The sequence below is a fragment of the Opisthocomus hoazin genome, chromosome 1, assembly GCF_030867145.1.
Source record: "Opisthocomus hoazin isolate bOpiHoa1 chromosome 1, bOpiHoa1.hap1, whole genome shotgun sequence".
NCBI lineage: Eukaryota > Metazoa > Chordata > Aves > Opisthocomiformes > Opisthocomidae > Opisthocomus > Opisthocomus hoazin.
Window position 1 is genome coordinate 70,993,868 of NC_134414.1, and position 22,136 is coordinate 71,016,003.

Consider the following 22,136-nt stretch of genomic DNA (forward strand, 5'->3'; position numbering starts at 1 on the left):
CCAGACGAAAGCCGAGGGCACTCCGGCCGTAGGAAGGCGGCCGTCCCCGGCGCCGGTCCCAAGCGCTGCGGCCCCCCCCCGACAACGCCCCCCCCCCCCCCCCGCCCGCCCCTCTCCGACCCCCCGGCACCGACCCCCCCCCTCCCGGCACCCGCGGGAGGGCGCGCACCCCCCGCACAGCCGGAGCGGGGGCGGAAAACGGGGGGAGGGTCCCCGCTTTACCTGGAGATCTTTAGCTGATTTGTCCCCGTTTTAATAACCTCTACCGACTGTCTGTCCTAGGGCAGCTGTCGTGTGGGCAGGAGGGGGCTGGAAAGGAGTATTCGGGGGAAAAAACAGCAACAGCAACAAAATATAAAAGGGCAGGAGGAAGACTCCGGGCGCTGCCTAGGAAAGGGGAGGGAGCCGCAGCGAGCGGCGCCGGGCGGAGGAGGTGCGGGCCCCCCGCAGCCACCCCGCGCTGACAAAGCCCAGCTCCGTCCCGGGGGAAGCGGGGGGAGGCGGGGAGAAGGGGGGCAGCGAGAGGGCGGGGGGGGGGGGGGGGGTGTCCGAGCCTCCCCGGGAAATCCAAGTTTATCGTCGAGAAAGCGGGGTCTGCCCGGGCTCGGAGCCTCCGCCGCCCCGAGCCGCCGGGGACCGGCCGGGCTGGGCGGGGGGGGCGGGAGCTGGGGTCCGGGGAGGCCGGGGGGGGGTGTCAGGGGGGCCCAGCGGCCACGGAGCCGCACAGGTGCGGGGAGCAGCACCTGGGGGGGCGGCTGTCCCCCTCCCGGAGCCCGGGCAGGGGAGGGAGGCCCGGCGGGAGCGGGGAGGGGAGCAGGGCCAGGTTAGGGGAGAGAGCGCCTGTGAGAGGGGGACGGGGGAAGAGAGAGAGGAGGAAGGCTCCGGGCTCCACCTCCCCGCTCGGCGCTCCAGCTGCTCGCGAACCAACTGCTCAATTCTATTCACTGCCGCGACGGAACAAAAAGTGGCTATTTATTAGAATACTTGTTTGGTATTGTTCGGCGCCACACAAAAGGCGTTTCATTATGTCGGGGTGGGGAGAAAAGCCCCTCTCTCTTTTTTTTTTCCTTTCCTTTGCCTTTTTTTTTCTTTCTTTTCTCTCCAGAGCGAAACAATAACTTGAAATTGTCTTTAAAGTCTTTTCTATCAATAATAAATTTCATTTTCTCCTCTCGCTCCCGCTCGCCCCCTCTCTCGTGCAGGGTGTGTGTGTGTGCGTGTGCGTGTGTGCGTGTGTGCGTGTGTGTGTGTGAGGGAGAGAGAGAGCGAGCGGGCGAGCGAGGGAGCGCGGCTGGTGAGTGTGCGTGTGTCGCCGGGCACTCGTGGCTCGGGCACAGCCGCCGGGGAGCCGCGCCGGGGCCAGCAGAAGCCGCAGGCGGGGGGCTGGCCGGCCCCCCCTGCCCTGCGCCCGCCCGGCCGCGGCCGGAGGAAGGTGCGAGCCAGGCTAGAGCAGAGAGAGGGGAAAAAAAAAACCAACAAAAAAAATAAAAAATCAAAATAATAATAATAAGGCTGCCCTTGAGCTGATGGTGTTGGGAGGAAGCTGGAGCTGGAAGAGCAACTGTAAGTGTGCCTCTAACTTTTGAGGGGTCTTCGCCCTGTCTTGGGAAGGGAGGAGGGGAAGCCGGCGAGGGAGGGCTTCCGAGTTACTTTTGCTGCGAGGAGGGAAGAGGCGTTCGCAGTCACTGGGTTATCGGCTGTGACACGGGTTGGGGGGCCGGGGGGGGGGGGGGGGTGGCGGCAGTGTTTTGGGCTGCCCCCCTCTGCCTTCGCGGGGAAGGCGCCCGGCGGGGCTGGCGGCGGGGGAGGGAAGCGGCGGCCGGGGCCGGGGGCGGTGGAGCCCGGGGGGGGGACACCGGGGCGGCGGAGCCCCGGGGCTGCCGCCCGGCCGCGCTCTCCGTTCGGAAATGAACACGTCGGTGCGCGGGTGCCATTCAGTGAAAGGTGTTTCGGGCAAAGAATCAGTTTCGCTGTGACCGACCGACGGGCTCGGCTGTATTAATACTGCCAAAAAATTAAAAAAACAGAAATCAACAGGGAGAGCAGCGCTCGGCGATGACAACTGGTGCCTGCTTAATCTCTGCCCCTCGGAGCGAGCACGCACAGGGGCTCTTAGCATCGCTAATGCCGCAGGGCTGAGCCGGGCTCCATCTTCCCGGGAAGGGGGGGGATCCCCGAATCCGGTCCCCTGTGAAGGTGACAGCCGCCGGGACCTTGCGACGGGGAGGGTGGGCAGGGCCTCTCTAGTGAAGCCCGATGGGACCAAACCCTCGCGGCTGAGGGCTACCTGGGGCCACCCGACCCAGGGTCTCACCCTCCCTCCCCACCTCCAGGGTGGCTCTGCAGCTTCCTCCCCGCTGCCATAAAGTACCGGGATGCCTAAAAGGTGAAATACGTTTTTCCTCTCTTCTTTGCCGGCCGTGTTCGGGGTCGATCAACAGGCAATAGAGCAAGGCTGTGCATCTATCGATCAGGGAGGGGACGGGTTTTGGCTGAATCTCTGTTCAGAAACAGGTGTTTAAACATGATAGCGGCTCCAGTCAATTAACCATTAAAAACCCGTTTTTATCGCATTGATTCCCGCAGGCTGCCATAAAAGGTTGTGGTTGAAAGCCTCTTTGTTGAGGGGGGGTGGGGGGTTGTGTATGGATGGATGGGTGGATGGATGGAGGATGGAGGATGGATGGATGGATGGATGGATGGATGGATGGATGGATGGATGGGGAGGGGGGGTATGTGTGCAAATTGTCCCCAAAAGTACAGTACCGAAGCAGGCGGGTAAGACTCAAACCACCGCTTGTCCTTTACCTTCCCACCGAGACGGGGTGCCGGGCAGCCCGTCTGCACAGCCCCCGGAGCGAAAGTTGGCACGTCCACCTCGGGAAAGGGGGCTCCCGTAGCCGGGGGGCACACAGAGGGACACCCGCTCGGGGAGGCGGGGCGGGCGGGGGTGCAGCTGAGCGGTAGCCCCGAAAGGTTGCGAGCGCTGTTATTCCCTAAACAGGACAGACTGTGAACAGCCTGGTGTCCCCACACACACACCCCTACACACACCAGCAGCTTTTCCAGGTTTGCAAGTGACTGCGCTGGAAAAGATTTATTAGCTAAAAGCGTCGGTAGCCGTGGTGTCATCCCGCCTTGCAGTGAGACTGCCAGGGAATCCGTTGGGGGGGGAAGGGGGTGGTAATGCGGTACCAGTCAGTGACCTGGTGAAAACAGACCTGTGAAAATCACCCCTTTTCCAAAAGGCAAATGAGCGCCGGATCCCGGCTCCGGTAGCTCAGGTAGGTGGGGAGGAAACAGGGTTTTTCCCCTCACATCGCTGGGGTTCGTTATCCGCCTTCCCATGGCCAGGGCGCTGCGCTGGATGGAGCAAGAGGATCGCGTATTTCCTCTTGGCACTTTCATTCCCAGACTAGCGGCCTGAGATTATTTAGGTGTTTCTAGTTTCCCCCTTGTTTGGTGTTTTCTGAAGTAAGCACTGGATGCGACTGGAAAGGTTTGAAATCGCGTCAAAGTGATGTTTTAATCTCACCGAGAAGTGTATTAAAGGAGAAGATGTAATTTGTGTGGGATGTGTTTCGATGAAAGGAGAGATGAGAGTGGATGATACTTTCGCTCTCCTGTGAACCTCATGTCATGTTTATATTGAAGCCTGTCTAGCTAACCTAATTTGCACTAACAGGATGGCCTGCAAGAAAGAAGATTCTGTATTATTTCATTTATTTATTTCCTCGTTTATTTTTTTACACAAATTCGTTCTGACTCGCCCTGAATGACGGCTCTGCAATTTGGGGATAACTAACGAGGACGCAAACCAGAAATATTTCCTTTATGGTGCTCGAAAGCCCGCTTCTCCCAGCGATGCGCCGCAGACATCCACGGCCAGGTTGCCCCGACGTAAATGGGATGCCGCACTTTGGCTTGTGAAGCTCTTGTTTTCGTGACTGACATTTCAACAGCGCAGTTTTACAGATTAACTTCGTAATAACTCCTGCGTCGTATCAGCCCGACGAGCTCTCCATCCCCGCCGCTCTTCTTTTTCCTTTAAAAGTTTGCGGTTACAAAACTATACTTTCAAAATATTTTCCTTATGGTAGGAAGTGGATTGCTGGGTAGACATTTTTTTGTCTACAGGGGCTCTCTACTAACAGGTCTCGTAAAAAGTAAAAGGTCTGGCCATCCCTTTAGATGCAAAACCCGAACCTAGAAAAGAAGACGGTGCAAACCCTCATCTCCCGCGAGATGTTTTGCCATCTGATCAGCACATACTCTGGCGTGTGCCTTCGCAATAATAATAATAAAAAAAATTAAAAATCCGAACAGACTTGAAAATTACAACTTTTGTGTAGTGTAAAAAGGTGTATTCAGCCTGTTAATTACAGGGGATTGTGTCATTGGAATGTTATCAATGACCCGTTAATTTTACTGTAATTACTGACAAAATAAGAAGAGGATGGATCACAATGCAGACGATTCCTCTTTCGGAACAATGTTGTGCTGGAAGTCGAGCTAATACGTAACATCAACAAAACATTTTAGAAAATGCTCCTCCTGGCAAAACTTCCACAAGACCCAGTTCTGCTTTCTCTGCCGACTCGTGAGTCCCAGCGGGACAGGGATCGGGCCGTTTCCAGGCGGGGGGGGCACTCTGTAAATCCTTGGGGGGGGGGTGAAGGAGGGGGAATCTCTTCCCGGCGCAGGCTGACAGTCCCACCGCCCCGCCGAGGTGTGCCCCGCCGTTCCTCCCGCACCTCCGGCCCCGGGAGCCATGCGGGGAGGTGACCCCAGACCACCCCCCCGCCCCCGACCCCGCCGGAGCGGCCGTCGGCTGCAGCGGAGATCAAACGTGCGGGAGATCGATGCGGCGTCTTTGAGGCGCAACGAAAATATAAAGCCCGTTCTGAAAGCCGGTAAAAACTAGAATGGAAGGAGCGAAAACAAAAAGGCTGGGACCCGCAGACTCTTCGAAAGGGGCGATTTATCGATACTTGGGGGGCTCTGCGGTGCAGAATTCCTTTAGAAAAACATCTCCAGCCGTCCTTTTGTCTGACACGATAAATAAATAAATGTGAGTGCCTACACGGAGCAGCCGGTGCCCTCCGGACGCTTTGATTTTGTCCAGAACCGCCTGCCCCTGAGCACACCCCTCCGCTCCGTGGCCCCCTCCCCACCGGGCGGGGGGGGTCCCGGCTGCCGACCCCCGGCCGCGGGCGCGGAGGGCACCTGCCTGCTCTCACCAGGACTTCAGAAACCTTTCGGCCCCGTCTCGTACCCACCCTCGGTGTTTCCCCGCCGTGCCCCCGGCCTTTGCCCCGGGCGCAGCCCCACCGGGCGGTCTCAGCGCCGGTGGCCCCGGCCACCCCTTCCCCGCGTGTTCCCAGCGCGGCGGCGGGCGACCCATCGTCTGGGGGGCGGGATACCGGGAAAGCGGCCTGGGACCCGAGCCGCCCCCGCCCCGAGCCGCTCCGGGGAGCCGCAGCGAGGTCCCATAGCGGGGCCGCCGCTCATGTCGCGCCGGTGTCGCGACAGCCCGGGCCGTGCGGGGCGGCGGCGGGACAGCCCTTACCCTCGTCACGCTTTCCGTTGGCTGGCACGGCTCTCCTGGGCGAAGGGGGGAGACATTTCCGTCAGGGGATTTTAGCCCTTTCCTCCCCCCCCCCCCCCCTTTCCATTTTCCCCCCTTCCCTTTCATTCATAAACCTGGTGGCTACAGACGCAGCTTGAATATTGACGTCTCTTCCCCCGACTGCTCCTCCGTTAACCCAATTACAGAATTCATCAAGAACTGTGTTGAATTATCTCTTTCCATACAGTATCAGCATTAGCCTAATTAAAAGCTATAATGTCTGATATAATGATTAAATCGTTAGCTGTGCTGTAGGAAGCAATATTTTGTTTTCCCTTCAATTAGAAGCTGATTGAGGTTTTCAGAGCAGGTCAGCTGTGAAATTTGAATTATATGTGTGAGTACCGTTCACAGGGTGAGCCCTACTCGAAAGCTCCAGAGATTCTCCAAACGCTTTTACCCGGCAAGAGCTGGGAAAAGACAACAAAACACCCAGCGAGCCCGTAGCTGATCCGGGACCGGCGCTGCAGGGTCCCTAGGAACAGTCCTTCGGGCTGGGAAAGAGAGTGGGCTTTATCCGGGTGCCCCTTTTCCCTCCACACCCCACACCCCCCCGCCCATCCAGCTGGGTAGCAGACTGAGTTCAGAACCGAGCCGCCGAGTGACCGAGGCAGCGAGGGGCTTTCCCCTCCCTGCTCCCCCCCGGTTGCCCGCCTTGGCCCCGGTAACGATGCCCCTGGGATCGAGAGAGCCGTTTGCATTTCCCGCTGCCCAAAGCGCATTTGCGGTAAAGGACTGGAGGAGCTGCAAGCGACCTCCCCCCCCACCCCGCGTTTCGGACGGGGCTGGCGAGGGGTCGGCCAGCATCATCCCTCCCCCCCCCGAGCATCGCCCCCCTGCCCCGGGGCGAGGGAGTCAGGGCGGCAGCCAGCAGACGGCGATCGCTGCCTGCTCCGGGGCGCCCGGCTGGCCGGCCATCCCCCCCATCCCCCCATTCCGACTCCTGGCAGTTCGCAGCTCCGCTTTCCTCCTAGGGAAGCCCCCGTCTGCACCACCCCGGCCCCGCAGACCCCTCCCGGTTCGTCGCCTCTGCCGAAGGGCGCTCGCCCCCTTCCCTGCCCCGCCAGTCGGGGTCTGAACCGCCCCCACCTCGGAAGAAAAGGCCCTGCCTGCCTCCCGAGCTGGTTTTTACACACCCACCCCCTCCACACCACCCCCCCCGGGTCGATAATACACCCCCCGGCCGGCGGGGAGAGGGGTGAGCCGGGGGCAGAGGCAGGGGGGCTCCCGCCGGCAGTATCGTCTCGCTCCCCGCTCCCTGCCCGTCTGTACCCGCCCTGAGGGGCCGCGGTCGTGGTTGTTTGGCTGCTCGGGGGGGGGAAGTATGCTCGGCCTTTACTTGGGGGGGGGATGTGGGGGGGGAAGCCCCGCACCGAGGGAAAGGGCGGGAGGCCGGCGTGCACCCCCGATTCCCAGGGGTGAGGGTGGGTGCGCTCCCGCGGGGCCCGCTGGTTGGCAGACGGTTGCCCCACACCGATTCCGTCCCGTTCGTTTGTCAGGAGGCTTCCGGGCAGCCGTGCGCCAAATGTCAGGGGGGAAATCCCTCTAGGGCTTCGGGTGGGCAACGCGCGGGCCATGCCATTTACTTCGCGGTTTTCACTCCCAAAACCTTCGTTCGGCCATGCAGGTGGACAAGCGCCTTCCCGCAGCACCTTCCCCCCCTGCCCCCGCCTCTCCCACCCCAACCAGTTACATTTTTAATACATCGTTTAGCAAATCACAGCGGCCTCACTTGCTTTGCCCCTGCGGACGTGGCCACCCGTCAGCGCGGTAAAACACCAGCGGGAGCGGCGGGGGCCCGATCCCGCACCGCTCCCACCACCCCTGGGAAGGGAACAGAGTGTGTGTGTGTGTGTCCCCCATCCCCAAAAGCATCCCCGCCCGAGCTAACAGCAGCGCTCCGGCGGGGTTCCAAGGGCCCAGAAGCAGGCCGAGCCGTCAGAGCCAGCAGGGACCGAGAGGCTCTTTCCTCTCCTCACCAACCCGGGATTATCGCGACGGGATCGCTGTTGCGCGACGAGCTGTTGGAAATGGGGGGAGGGGGGGGATAAGTCTAACCCTAGCCCAGCGGCAAACTTCCGCGGCCATGGCAGTAACTGGGGGCGCTGGGGGGGGGGCGAGGCTGCGCTGTTCATACCCCCGTCCGGCGGGGAGGGGGTGCCCGGTGTGTGTGTCCCCCCTCCCCCTCCCCCCTGGTCTGGCGCGCAGGGCGGGGCGGGGCGCGCCGTGACCCCCCCCCCGCCGCCCCTTCCCCCTCTCCTCCTTCCCGGGCGCGGCGCGCCCCGCCGGACGTCACTGCTCAGCGCGCGCCATGCAAAACGGCCGCCCGCCGGCGCTCTCCGATTGGCCGCCGGCAGGCGATTTAAGGCGGGCTCGGCGCGCGCTGCATGGCTGCAGCGCCGCCGGCCCGCGCGCCCGGCGGCTCCTCCTCTCGCGCCCCGTCCCGTCCCGTCCCCCCGGGCAGCAGGAGGGAGACCCCCGCCGGCAAACTACTGCGCCCCGCGCCCCGGCACCGGGCTCGGCCCGCGCTGCCGCCGGGTTCCCTCCCCTTCCCCCCCCTCCCCCGATCCTCCTCCCGCTTTTTTTTTTTTTGTGAGTTAACGTTGAAATACTTTTTTTTTTCCTTTTTTCCCCCCTCCTTTTTTCGCGTGGCGGTGGGTTCTCCTCTCCCCTCTGCTCCGCTCTACCTGCCGTCAGCGGATGCAAGTCACACACGCTCCCTCCCCCCCTCCCCCCCTCCCTCTCTCCCTCAAGTTAGCGAAGGACGAGGGAGGAAAAAAAAAAAAGGAGAAAAAAAACCAGCAGCTCCGTTAAGGGATAAGAGCGGGAGCGGAGGGGTGCGCGCGCGCGTGCCGCGGCGAGCCGGCGACCGGAGGACACGGCGGCTCCGCGCGCTCCTCCCGCCCCGCAGCGAGTTTCCCGCGCTCCCGCCTGAGCGGCCCGGACCCCCCCCTCCCTCCCCCCCCTCCCCGCCGAGCCCCGGGAGCCGCCTGCGAGGGGGAGAAAGTTGCTTTTTATTTTTCCGCCGGCGGGGCCGCCGCTCGCTCTCCTCGCGGGTTTCTTCTTCTCCTCTCCCTCCTCCTCCTCCTCCTCCTCCTCCTCCCTCCTCCTCCTCCTCTTCCTCCTCCTCCGTGTTTTTTTTTTTTCCTTCCCCCCCTCGCACGGCGGTCGCTACCTAGATACAAACGGGTTTCGCCTCGCTCGCTCCCCGTCCTCCCGGGCTCCTCTATGGTTGATTGCTTTTTCACGCCTGGCGCCGGTGGAAAATAAAAAAGCCACTTGAATGTACAGCATGATGATGGAGACGGACTTGCACTCCCCCGGCGGAGCCCCGGCCCCCACGAACCTCTCGGGGCAGACCGGAGCGGGAGGCGGCGGCGGCGGCGGAGGCGGCGGCGGCGGCGGCGGCGGCGGGGGGAACAAAGCGAACCAGGACCGAGTCAAGAGACCCATGAACGCCTTCATGGTGTGGTCGCGGGGCCAGCGGCGGAAGATGGCCCAGGAGAACCCCAAAATGCACAACTCGGAGATCAGCAAGCGCCTGGGGGCCGAGTGGAAAGTCATGTCGGAGGCCGAGAAGAGACCCTTCATCGACGAGGCGAAGCGGCTGCGGGCGCTGCACATGAAGGAGCACCCGGATTATAAATACCGGCCCCGGCGGAAGACCAAGACCCTGCTCAAGAAGGACAAGTACTCGCTGGCCGGGGGGCTGCTGAGCGCCGGCTCGGCCGGGGGAGGCCCGGCCGGCGTCGGCGTGGGCATGGGCGTCGGCGTCAGCCCCGGCGGCGTCGGGCAGCGGCTGGAGAGCCCCGGCGGCGCGGCCGGCGGCGGCTACGCGCACATGAACGGCTGGGCCAACGGCGCCTACCCGGGCTCGGTGGCGGCGGCGGCGGCTGCGGCGGCGATGATGCAGGAGGCGCAGCTCGCCTACGGCCAGCACCCGGGCGGCGGGGGACACCCGCACCACCCGCACCCGCACCACCCGCACCACCCGCACAACCCGCAGCCCATGCACCGCTACGACATGGGCGCCCTGCAGTACAGCCCCATCTCCAACTCGCAGGGCTACATGAGCGCCTCGCCCTCCGGCTACGGGGCCCTGCCCTACGGCTCCCAGCCCCACCAGAACTCGGCGGCGGCGGCGGCGGCGGCGGCGGCGGCTGCCGCCGCCTCCTCGGGCGCGCTGGGCGCGCTGGGCTCGCTGGTGAAGTCGGAGCCCAGCGTCAGCCCGCCCGTCACCTCGCACTCGCGGGCCCCGTGCCCCGGGGACCTGCGGGAGATGATCAGCATGTACTTACCGGCGGGGGAAGGCGGGGACCCGGCGGCCGCCGCCGCCCAGAGCCGGCTCCACTCCCTGCCCCAGCACTACCAGAGCGCCAGCACGGGGGTGAACGGCACCGTCCCCTTGACGCACATCTGAGACCCCGCCGGACGCCGGCACCGGCGGCGGGAGCTGGCGCGGGCACCGGGCACCGGGCACCGGCCCCCGGCCCGGGGCGGCCCGCAGGACTGCGCGCCCCGCCGCCGGCTCGGCCCCCGGCCCCGCGCCGCTCCGGCCCCGCTCCCGCCTTCCCCCCTCCGAGTTTTGCCCCTTACTCTCCTTCCCTCCCCCGCCTCTCGCTTTTTTTTTCCCCCCCCTTTTTTTTTCCTTCATTCCTTTTTGTACAGAAATGTTTTGATGTTCTTGTAATAATAATAATAAATAATAATAATAATAATAACGAGAGAGAAAAAAGGTAACGGTCGCTTTACTTACCTTTTTTTTTTTTAGAAGGACTAGTTTACGAAACTAGTTTTAGGCTGAACTTCCGTGTTTTATCGAGACTTTTTGTACAGTATTTATCATTCACCCAAAAGAAATAGAGCGTTTATTTGCAAAAGAGGAGAGAGAGAGAGAGAGAGAAAGGGAAAGGGGAAAAAAAAAAAAACCGACTGCAAAAAGACAAAAAATATCAATAATAATCACACAAAGTTGTAGGTGATGCCAACTTTTATACCGCGCGGAACCGCTACGGTTTCAGTCACGGGTCGCTTCTTGCGAAGGCTTTTTTATTGCCTAATTAACTCGAAGTTGGTGGGGAAACAGTTCTCACTTATTACTCGTGTACTAAGGCAAATCCAAAACAAGACTTTAAAGTTTTTTGTAGATGTTCTCGCGGTTTTGGTTTTGGTTTGGTTTTGGTTTGGTTTTTTTTTTTTTTTTTTTTTTTTTTGTTGATGTTGTTGCTGTTGTTGTTGGGGGTTTTTTGTTATTTGTTTATTTATAAAACTTTTTTTTTTCGAGGCTGGAATGTTGGGGTTTTTTTCCCTGGGTTTTGTAAAACTTTATTGTATCTGGATATTTTGTTTGTTTGTTTGTTTCCTCTTTGGTTTTGTTTCCTTTTTGCATCGTTTCTTGTAAATTTATTGTGAAATAATTTTTATTTAGGCGTCACGAGGGAATTCAGATTGTGTATATAGTTTACTAAAAAGCCTTTCTGCTAAACAGAAATCCTATGGATGCGTTCCATTTTGAGTTAAATAAATTTCAAAGCGGAAAAAGTCACCTGTTTTTTTTTTAAAAAAAAAAAAAAGCAAAAAGCAACAAACATCGAAACCCCCTACCCACCCCAAAAAAAGCCCTGCCCAGAGGACTCAGCCGCCTTTACCGCTGGCAAACCGAGCCTACGGGGAGGAAGTTTTACACCGGAGCGGCGAACGGGACGGTGTCTGCCCGCCCGTGGGGACCAGGAGGGGTGAGGACAGGTTGACTTCGAGGCCCGTTCCGCGGCGCAACGGCAGGACGGACGGGCGGACGGGCGGAAGGACGGACTTGCTCCCCGCAGTCGCCGACCTTCCCTCTGCGCTCCCCGCGGCCGGGCTGGCGGCCCGCACCCCGCCCGGGGCACTGAGTTTCCCTCCGGGGGGGAGGTCGGGAGGCTGCGGCCGGGCTGCCCGCCCCCGCCCGCACCCCCCCCCCGCCGCTCCGCCGGCCCGGGGGGCCCCCGCCGACCGCCCCGGAGGAAGGCGAAGGCACCGGCGGGAGCGGAGCTTCCCCGCTCGCCAACGCGGCGAGAAGCGAAAGCGCTTCGGTTCCGGCGTCCCGGGAAGACGAGCGGTCCTCCGAGCCCGGAGAACGACCAGCAGAGCCCCGTCCCGGGGGGCGCCGGGGGGCGGGGGGGGTGGGGGGGTGGGGGGCGCCGCGGGATCACGGCGTCGCGCGCCTGTTCCTTGCCGAATGTTGTTCGATGCTTCGAAATTTAATTCAATTTAATTTAATTGCCTCCGCATCCCCAGCTGCGGGCCGGTACGCTGGGGTTAAAAGTTTGCCGTCAACTTCGTCTGGTAGCGGGGACAGCGCCAGCGCTGCGTTTAAACACCGCACCGCAGCAGCAGGCAAATTTTAAAAATGAGCGCAACCGCTTAAATAAAAGGGGGCGAAAAAACCCCATAGATGTTGGTCGGCAGCCGCGGGGCAGGCCCGCCGGTGGCACCCGCGGTTGGGTGCCGGCGGGTGAGCCCTCCGCCGGCCCGGGCGCGGGGAGCGCTGGCCGGGAGGCCGGGAGCGGTGTCGGTCGCGGGACAGGTTGCGGTTTGCCTCGAACGCTGACACGCGGCAATCGGCGTGCGTGACCCTGCGGAGTCGTGGCGGTAACTCTGTTTATATCGCTCGTTCGTTCAAGTGGCGGCAAAATTTTGGTGGCAGCTGTCTATTGATTTCAAATCAGGCAATAAAATCCCCCCACCACCCTTTTATTTTCTTTTTTTTTTTTTTTTTTAACTCTGTGAGCCTTTATTCAAGCGAGGTGCGTGCGGGTTCGGACAGCCGGCAGCCCGGTTTTGGAAGCGCTCCGCGTACAAACAGCGCGCACAGAGAGCGGGAGCCTGCGAGGAACCCCCCGCAGCGCCGGGTGCCTCCGGCCGGGTCCTGCCGGTAGCACCGGACATGGACGGGCGCACCTTGAGACGTGCGGGATGAGCCGAGCACCTGTTGAACCCCTTGCTGAAACGCCTTGTGCATCGTGTGTGTACGTACTCGCCCGTACCTATCGACGCGACAGCGAGCGTCGCGACCGGAGAGAGGTGTACGCGTGTGCGCGCGTCCGCGGGCGCTTGCAGGCGCGTGAACATCTGATGCAACCCTGTTACGTGCCTTTTCTGTAAGGGTCACAGCTACCGAAAATCACATTTACCGACAACGCGGGAGAGAAAAATCCCGGCGAGGCGGTCTGATGGAACGGGCGGAGCGGGGCGGTCGAGGGAGAAAAGCTCGTAAACATCTGTACGCGTCCGAGCAACAGAAGTACTACGGAAAGGCCTAAAAGACAAGTATTACGGCTCTGTAAATGAACGCCTTGTAACGAGCCTTCCCTCCTCCCCTCACGGTTTCGCGACTCAATGGCGTTACGCCTAGAAGAATAGGAGTACCTGCACTTTCAACACCAGGGGGTTAAACAGACCAAATCTTGGCCATAGTCAAGCAAGCTCCGAATATTCTCAGGTCGCCTTTCGGAGAAATACAATCCTCTCCGCCAACGTCCAAAATCATCCCCCCCCCCCCCCCCCCCAAGCCCAGCCCCCCCCCAACACCAGAAGGCTGGATTTTTTCGCAGTTCGCGGTTTACTGGTTTGGCGGTTTAGTTTAATTTGAGCTAAACTTCACCGCTTTTGGGTATACAAACAAAGTTAAAACAACTTTGCCAGGCGGAGGAGTTGGGTTTGGATACGGTAAAATAATTCGGTCTTCGGGCATTTCTTCTGTGCGGGGTATATATAAGAGAATAATTGAATATGCAAAACTAAGAATAGGTTTAAACGATCTGTGGTTTAAGTACATTACACCTAAAATTGTATGAAATGTTCCTCCTATAACCTGATTGACAGAGCTATTAAAATCACCTGTGTGGAAGAATTAAAAAAGAGGAAAAAAAAAGCGCCATCTCGTTTTCAGTGAAAAGAAGGAAAACCCGGGCGAAGGGGAGGGTGGCGGAGGTGCCCCCTTCGCGGGGTTCGGCTGCGTCCCCTGCGTCCCGCCCCCCGCCCCGCCGGCGGGTCCCGCTGCCCGGGGGGGCGGCGGGGGAGCCGGGGGGACAGGAGGCACAGCGCGATAACGGGGCTGATCCGCACCAAACTTCCAGCCAAAACGCAAACTTGGCCTGAACTCCACCAGCTCTTGTTCCAGCGATTTCCCCCTCCCTCCCCTTCCCTCTTTTTTTCTCTTTCCCTCCTTCCCCACCTCCCTCCTTTTCCCCTGCGCGGCTCGCCGAGCTCGTAGGAGTGGCGGGGCCCCCGCTCCGCTCCTCCGCGCCCTCAGCCGGAGTCACACCGCAGCAAGCCCGGGGGGGCGGCGGGGAGGGCGGCTCCGGGCCTCTGGGAGCAAAGGAGCGGGGGGGGCGGGGGGGGGCGGGCACGCATGAAATTGCCCGTGAAGATAAAAAGAGGGACTGCTCTCCGAACCTGCGCAGGGGACCGTGAGGCGGCAGCCCAAGGCGCTCGGGGGGGGGGGGGGGCCCACAACGGGGCAAGAAGCCCCCCGAGATGCCCCTTGGGAGGGCGGGGGGGTGCGGGGGGGGAGGGTCCTCCCACCCAGCTGCGCCACACGCAGGCAGCACCAGCCGCAGGCACACGAGCGCCTGACGCGGTCACAGCGTTTTATTATCACGCGTGAACTACCACGGAAGGAACAAAAATATATTTAAAAAAAAAATAAAAACAAAAACAACCCCACGCAGAACACCACCCCGCACCGCCGAAACCCAAACCGAACCGCTGATCCGAGAGCTGCTGTGGAGCAAAACTCAGCTAAAACACGCGAGCCCGTGGCTGCCCGTGGGTTCGACGTGTGGCCCCGCCTTTACGGGGACTCACCCACCCCCCCGGTACCTTTTCTGCCCCGTTCCCCCCCCCGAAATACTTTGTCCCCTTCCCCCCCCGCAGGCTTCAGCTCTCCCCTTCCCTCCCACGCTCAGCAACGCGTGAGGGGCGTCGCGAAGGGGCAGCCCCGCGAGGGCGGGCAGCGTCCGAGTGGGTGTCTGTCCGTCTGTCCGTCTGTCTGTGTGAGTGGGCTGATTTTGCGGAAAGGCCTCTCCCCGCTAAGCAAGACCCCCCGGGGCCGTGGAGCAGCGGGCCTGTGCGGTGTTGTTGGCGGGGTGTTCGTGCGTCTCTGCGAGCTGCAGCCCCGCGAGGAGAGGTGCCCCCCGTGCCGTCGGAGGGGCTGCAGATGAATGATGCAAGGGGAAGACGGGGGGGGGGGGGGGGGGGGAAGGAGGGGAGGGGGGTGAGAGAGGAGGAGGGAGAGCGCGGGGGGGGGGGGGGGGGAGGAGGGGGGCCGGTGTTTGGAGAGCGAGCGATTAGCGAGGAGAGTCCTGACCCCGAGATCAACGGCCAGTCAAACCCGTTTACAATCACCCAGCGGAACACCGACGGCTCCCGCCGCAAGCCAGCGGCCGGCCGGGCAGCGGGCGAAACCAGGGCCCCCCGCGGAGCGGGACGCTGGCGGGGGAGGCCCCGAGTCTTTGGAGGGATGGGGGCTGGGAAGAGATGTCCCAGCGGGACCTCCAGGTCCGGGGGGAGGACGCTGCGGTGCACCCCGTCCCCCGGCCGCAGCCTTCTGCCCCTCGCCGGGGGGAAGAGAAGGGAAGGGAGGACCCGGCCCCGGAGTCGGGGAGGGCCGGGCCGAGGCGATTGGGAAAGACCAGAGCTCGCTTCCAGCCAGGAAAGGCCCCTCTCGGCCCCCTCGTGGGACCCCCCCGGGGCTGGGCCGCGGGGCCCCCGGCGGCACCAAAACCCGGCTCCAGCCACGCGTTCCCCCCGACGGGGCGGGCAGCCAAAGGGGAGCTGGAACAGGCGGGCCTGGCCCGGCTCCGAGACACCCCCCCCCCCCAAAAAAAAAGTGCCGAGGGGAGCCCCAGGCACCGGCTGCCACGCGTGGCCCCACTCTGCGAAACGCAGACCCACGCAGGTCCGAGGAGGGCGGGCAGGGACCGGGAGGTCTGGATCAAGAGTAAGCGATGCTCCGAGGGTCAGTGCTGAGGTTGGAGGTGGATGCCGCTTCCCCGGGGGGCGACACCGGGGTCTGGGGCAAGCGGTTTCAGGCAGCTGAGGGGGGGCAGGAGTCGGGTAGCAAAGCTTGGCTGACAAGTCACTTCTGGAGGGGGGCAAGGGCAAAAATAAGAGGCAGAGGAGACGACACAGAAAACGTGCCCGTGACAGGATGCGGTCTTGCAGGGCTCCGAGGCGGGCACCGGGGGGGAGGACTGGCGTGGAGGGGAGCGGGAGGGAAGGGATGGCAGGGATTAAGCCTACGGGGAGGCTCTGCCGGGAGGAACCGGGAGAGACGGGCGGCCCTGAGGGGGAGGGCGGCGGGCGGGGGACCCGAGGCCCCCCGGGCCCACAGGTAGGGATACGAAGGGAGGCTTTCCTTAGCAGAGGCTGAAGGGGAAGCCCGTTGGCTTTGACGTGCGGTGAGCCGTTCTGCAGCGGGGGGGGAACTTCACGAAAGCGAGGATTAGCAAACCGGAGTCTGGAGAGTCTCCGGGCACTTTGCTGTGAGAGCGGTGGGGTGCACGGAGGTGGTAAGGGGTGCTGGCAGGAGACCTGGAAGCCCTTCCATGTCCTCCTGCCTAAAACCGGGACACCTCTGGCCAAGTCAGTAGGAGCTGGCTGAACTGAGTCGCATCGCTGGATGTGCCGTCAAGAAGTCTGCACGTCCCGAAGGGAAAAGGCCAGAGAAAACCTTGTCCTTTAACGCGCCCAGAGATGGTGCAGAGTGAGGAGCAGCCGCCCTGGTGCCTGGCTTTGGGGTGGAAGCGGTGGGGCCTTGCAACACCTCCCCCTCCCCCCGTCCTATTTACCAAGCCCCGGGGTGCCCCGGTGCAGTTTCATGCCCAGCTTTCCCGGACAGTGTAATTCCCTGCAGGGAGGAGCCTTCAGAAAGGTCTCGTCGCTGGAAAGTCATTCAAGTGCTTTCACATGGCCTGTCAGGACGGGTTTGGGGGTAATGGGCTTCATGCTCGGTGAAATCCCATTGTCCACGCTTTCAGCCCGGGCACCTCTCATTGAGCGGGAGCAGACGTGTGCCACGGTCAGCTGCAGCTCGCAGATAGCGGGCCCATCCTTCGGAACCTTAAAAAAAAAAAGAGGGGGGAGGACACAATGAAACCGAGGAGAAGCAGGAGAGCATCTGGCGGGGGCCAAACAATTGGGAGAGTGCTGGAGGGCGAGCTGAGCTCCGAGGAGTGGGAAAACGTGGCCTGGGCCAGGGGCAGGGCAGCGTGGGCTGGGGAAGCGTGGCCAACACGGGTCGGGGCCGGGGGGGAGGACCGGAGTCTGCAAGGTGTACGGCTAGGAAAAGAACAGCTTTCACCGGGGGGAGGTGAAATATAGTTTACCAAGGCGTAAAACTCTGCCTGACAACTAGGAACTAGCCTTGAACAAGGGCACAGTACATTTTGGGCAGTATAATTTATCCATGGGGGGGTCACTCACTTCCTTTATTTACCCCAATACAGAAAAAGTGTATAGGAAGATTGTCTTGCTAAAACTGTTGGACGGTGGATAGTTCAATCCTAATCAGATTAGCAGAACGAGGTAACAGGCTCTTCAGGTTTGGAGCTGCAAAAGCGAGCTGCCCGAGGCTGGAGGACAGGCCTAAAACTCCAGGCACGCGAGTTCAAGGCGAAGCATCCACACGAAAACATAATTCCGGCCCGGTGCGGAAAGCTGGGGGCTCTGAAACCATCTGCGGTGCCTGGGAGTTACAAACACCCCAGCCGTTGTCTCCCCCTCCTGCCTTACACACAGGTTAATATATTTAACCTTCGGAAAAATCTTGACTAATCACTTGATGAAGTGATCGGATTAGCTTTCCATATTACTTTTTTTTTTTTTTTTTTTTTACCTGTACATACCAGAAGACAGAAAGCGACTTTGCTTTGTTCAGGTTGGGGTGTTTTGTTTTGTTTTGTTTTGTTTTGTTTTGTTTTGTTTTGTTTTGTTTTGTTTTGTTTTTAAATTATCTATGCCTTCGTGCATTATCAGTCCTACCTTCCTCTAAATTACTTTTCAGCCACAGGGCGGGTGAGGGCTGCGTGTTTCCCCCCTCGATGTTAGAATGTAGGAAATAATGCGAAAAAAAAGCTGCTTGTACAATCGAGTCACTGTGAACTCGTGTATTTCCTACCTTGAAGGACAGTGAAATAGAAGAGAAAACTAGGTGGGAAATGCCTTTTAAAATGTACAGCTGCAGGGGAGATGAAGCCTGCGTGTTTCATGACTGGGAGTTCTGGAGGAGAGCTGCGAATTTCAAAAAAATAGCTCAGGGAGATTAAAATTTGAAAAAAAAAAAAAAAGAGCCGAAGAAGGGAAGCGTGGAGTTTAACCTAGCAAACTTTCCAGCGGTGTGTCTTGAGCTGCTAGGAGGGTGAAGGGCTACAGGCATGCGGTGCGGTTTCCAGACGGGGACTTCCCACGCTCTGGTGTCGCGCCATTACTCGGGTACCTCGCGGAATCGCCGACAGAATGAGAAGAAAGGAGAGCAGAACACGCATTTCTTCGACCAAAAGCAATTCATCTGTCAATGTTCCTCTCAGTTTCTAACCTTCTAGCAAGGCTGAGGAAGTTTTTGCGAGCCCTCTGTCCAAAAGGTCCATCTAGCAGACCAGCTTTTGGGTCATTACATGGGGAGAAAGCGTCTCCTCGTCGTTTGGCTTTGACCAGACGGCTGCAGGGAAAAGCCCTGCGTGATTTTCCAGAATATCGCAACACCTTCTCAGTGTTAGGAGTCGCAGAGCACAGCCCACCAGATGAGTGGGGCAATCTCACCGTGACGAATGTGCCACAGATACAGATATTTAAGATAAGGAAAGCAATGTAACGGGGTAAGTGCAAAGGACAATCCTTGGGTGGCCAAACAAGCTATTCGGAGCAATTTGGTAGCGGCTTGCTGTTTAGTCGTATTATTTGGTGGGTAGTTCCAGGTAGACAAACTAAATGTGTTCGTGCGTGTCAGACATGCTTTAAATGTTTCCTAACGCCTAAATCGCGCCTTCGTGTATTCACAGTTGAGATGGGTTCGTATTTAGACGGCTGTACTTATCATCCATCTTAAAGCAGCCTTAGGTGCTGAAGAAGAGAAGATACTACAGTGGAAAGGAAAATTTCTTTTCATGAGAAGGGCCAAACTCGGAATCCCTTGTTCAAAACACAGTCTTTGCTCCTGGGGACATTCTTGCTGACTTCCTTTCCCCAGCAAAATCCAAGACACGTTGAAAAAAAAAATCATTCACCCTTAATTAAAATCTGCCAGGGTGAGGATAGAAACTGCTTCAGAAATACGTGTCATGGCGTCGTTTACTTGGGACCGTCCCATCATGACTTCTGGCGTTTGCTGGGGAATGCGAACCTCTCTCCATCCAGATTCAGATATCTTGTCCTAGCTTTTAGTTTAAACCCCACACCCCAGTTGTCTGACAGGTAGAGGACTCGCTTCAGGCGTGAGAAGTGAGTGAGGAATAGAAGCATGGAGGTGGAAAATCAGAGCTAAAACTCACAGAGTGTGGGGTTTGGCTTTTGTGGTACGAGACACAATGGTGAAAAATTGAAGAAAGGGCAGAAAACGTCTCACAGAATATTCTGTGAATGCACTGCCCTGTTCTGTGAAACAGCTGGGCAACATCTGGAAGGGAGTCCTTTCCCTCCTCGGACATCGGGCAGTAAGCACAGCAGCAAAAATCTCTACGGGGAAACTCCGGCGTCCCCTCTGCCGGTGCGCACGCCCCGGTTAGCAAGAACACCCGGATCAGGGGGACTCCGGAGGTGACACAAGGACGGGTGAAGCGTTGCATTCAAAAACTGTCCGAGATTTCGGTGGGAGACAACGACTTTCCTCCGGGAAGCGCAGTCCCTCTGCGCAGCAGGCGGGGGAGCAGGCGGCTGCGGGGGGTTCAGCCGCGCCTCCCGCCAACGCCAGTGCTGCCGGCACCGCGCCGGGCTTCAGCGCCCGTCACCGGCTCTGATAACCAGCCCCATGACGCTAACTCGTTGCCAAACGTCATTTAACGAAGTCCAGGGCCCGGCTGTCCTCCGCGCCCACCCCCGCCACAAAAAGTTTCCTACAGAAATTGGTGAGAGCGGCCTTCCCCCCCCCCCCCCCCCCCAGCTGTGGCATTGCCACCCAGGGGACAGCAGTCCCACATCCCTGGTTCTTTCGAGGAATAGGACCAGGCCTTCCCCATCCCGTTTGGGGGGGCCGGGGGGTCTGCCCCGACCGTGGGGAGGAGGGGGGGACCGCGCGGTGGCACCCGGGGGGCGGGCGGGTTGCTCCGTGTCCCCGGGGTCCGGCTGTCGCGTCGCGGCGGGGGTAACAGTGCCTTGCCCCCGGGGAGGGGGACACAGGAGAAAGCCGTGCCCCGGACCTAAGTGAGGGAACCAGCGGTGGGCAGGCTTGCGAGGACCTCCAAGCGTCGGTTTCCCGAGTGGGAGAGGCAGTTCTGGTCCCTGGTTGATCTTAGCGAGGGCCGGATCGGGCCCCCGGGGCGCCCACGGGCGGGCAGCCCCCCAGAGCCGGCCCTGCCCCGAGGCTGCCCTCGGACTCTCTGCTCTCCCGAGCCCCTTCGCTTCTGCCCACCGGTGACCAGGCGGCAGCTGCTGTGACCGAAGCTGCAGCCCGCCTGCTAGCCCGGCTTCCTCCGCCGGTGAAGCATTTCGGGTCATTTCGGGGGAAACCGGCTGCTTCTGGGGATTTGACGAAGCACGAGGGCTTCTAGAAACGTTTTTTGGAAACCCGTGCAAACGTGAAGCTCGGGGCTGCGCTATTTTTGCCCATGCGCGAGGCACCGAGTAGGAACGAATTTAAAGGAACACCCCCGAGAGGGAGCGGAACAAATCCAGAGTCATCCTGCAGTAAAACAACAGGCCGGAAAAAGGTCTCGTCTTAAACGAGAAGCGGCCAAAGAAATCTCTTTCCTTCTATCAAATGAGAGCTATTCCGAGGAGTTTTCCTAAACGAAGCGCCTCTGAGAAGCGTGTTTTCTGCTGCAGCAGCAGGGTTCTGTGTTTTGCTGGGTGTCGTCGTGCCACCGACACAGGGAGAACACAGCCAGAGGTGGAAGGAGTGTTGACATACAATTTAATAATTGGTGACTTTCTCAAAGAACAGGTTAGCTCCCCCTGACAGCAAGACGCTCACAGAAAATAACAGTACGAATTTCACCACCCTGCAGAATACTTTCTGAACTTGTGAATAAACATAAACCCAACAAATATTATTCTCAGTTTGGAAACTTTACAATTATTTCAGACTACAGAGATCACTCCACTGACCCCTCAGCTGTACTACACACATATTGCCAAACTGAATTCCCTTATCATTTCTCAGAGCCAACACTTGTTAAAAGGAGAATGCAGCATCCCCAATTTAAATGCTAGTTTTCGCGTGGAAAAAAATAAAAATAAAAAGAGAGAAAGAGAATGCAAGAACGAATGGGGAAAAGCTGTCAAAAGCTGCCTTTTAAAATGAAAGCAGTTTGAGAAGTCTGTAGGAAAACGGTCTAAAGCTGACTAGACTTCTGTTGTCTCTTGTCCAACCTACAAGTCTTCCGCGGGTTCTTTTTTTCTCGTACAAATGTAATTTAATAGCCGAGATGGATATTGTTTCACTTTCAGCTATCTGCTCCATACTCCGGTCTCATTCCACACCAGATGATTACTTTACTGTCCTATATGCGCAATTTAAAGGGAATTACCTATTACTTCAATTATTTGTTTCTTATCAACTGATGTTACACTACAAGGATTTGCATTGAAAGGACACAAAGAAAGAGCAAGTCATGGCACATTGCCAAATAAAAGAGTAATGTTCTGGTGAATTTAGCCTAAATAATTTACTGCTATATAAAAGTGGAAAAGTGGAAGGTGAACCCTTTGACCAATAAATCTCTTCTGCATGTGAAACCCTTATCTTGTCCCCTCCAATATATTCCACACTAGGAAGCCATCATCATTGGCTCTGGTTTGTTATTTGTAAACCTTGATCTTCTGCACTCGGTGTCCTAAATATGGATAATTAGCATCAGTTTATCACGCCTCTGCATATTTTCTCTTCTCTCCAAACATGCATGCTTCTATTGGCTGCCATTCTGTCACAGAAGATTATGGAGACAGATTGCAGAGAATGAATGTGCTAAACGAGATTAGGAAGGAATAGAAATAGCAACTTGGCCAATAAATTCCTCGTGAGAGCCTTATCATACAATTACACGTTGACTTGTTTCACACTCTCCCAGCCTCTTAATCCAACGCCCCCACCAAGAATAAAATTTCACTAATTTCTGAATTACTGCATATCCTCATGACTTGTCACTGAGCACGGTTGGAAGAAGCAACACGGTCGAAAACAGCATGTCGAACTTCCAAACGGAAAAGAAACTTTACAAGGCAGAAGGAGACGTGGCTTAAAACCGTTTGTGGGCTTGTGGAGGAGTTTTTGTGCCGCCGCGGTTTGAAGGGTCAAGACTTCAGCATCAGACGT

At 58.8% G+C, this 22,136-nt stretch overlaps 1 protein-coding gene and 1 long non-coding RNA gene across 2 annotated transcripts in view; both read left to right on the top strand.

Annotated features, from left to right (window-relative positions):
* The first annotated feature begins 1,366 nt into the window (after nt 1-1,366).
* Nucleotides 1,367-22,136, top strand: part of LOC142363282 (uncharacterized) — a 76,537-nt gene continuing 55,767 nt past the window's right edge. The window contains exon 1 of the long non-coding RNA XR_012765648.1: nt 1,367-1,563. This is a non-coding gene — a long non-coding RNA (uncharacterized LOC142363282). The remainder of the gene's footprint in view (nt 1,564-22,136) is intronic.
* Nucleotides 8,410-10,108, top strand: SOX1 (SRY-box transcription factor 1). The gene has a single exon (XM_075436662.1). It carries the CDS (start codon nt 8,913-8,915, stop codon nt 10,047-10,049), a length of 1,137 nt encoding a protein of 378 aa, XP_075292777.1. The 5' UTR covers nt 8,410-8,912; the 3' UTR covers nt 10,050-10,108.

Coding starts and splice junctions, on each gene's coding strand:
- SOX1 (XM_075436662.1), top strand. CDS start 8,913: ATGTACAGCATGATGATGGAGACGGACTTGCACTCCCCCGGCGGAGCC.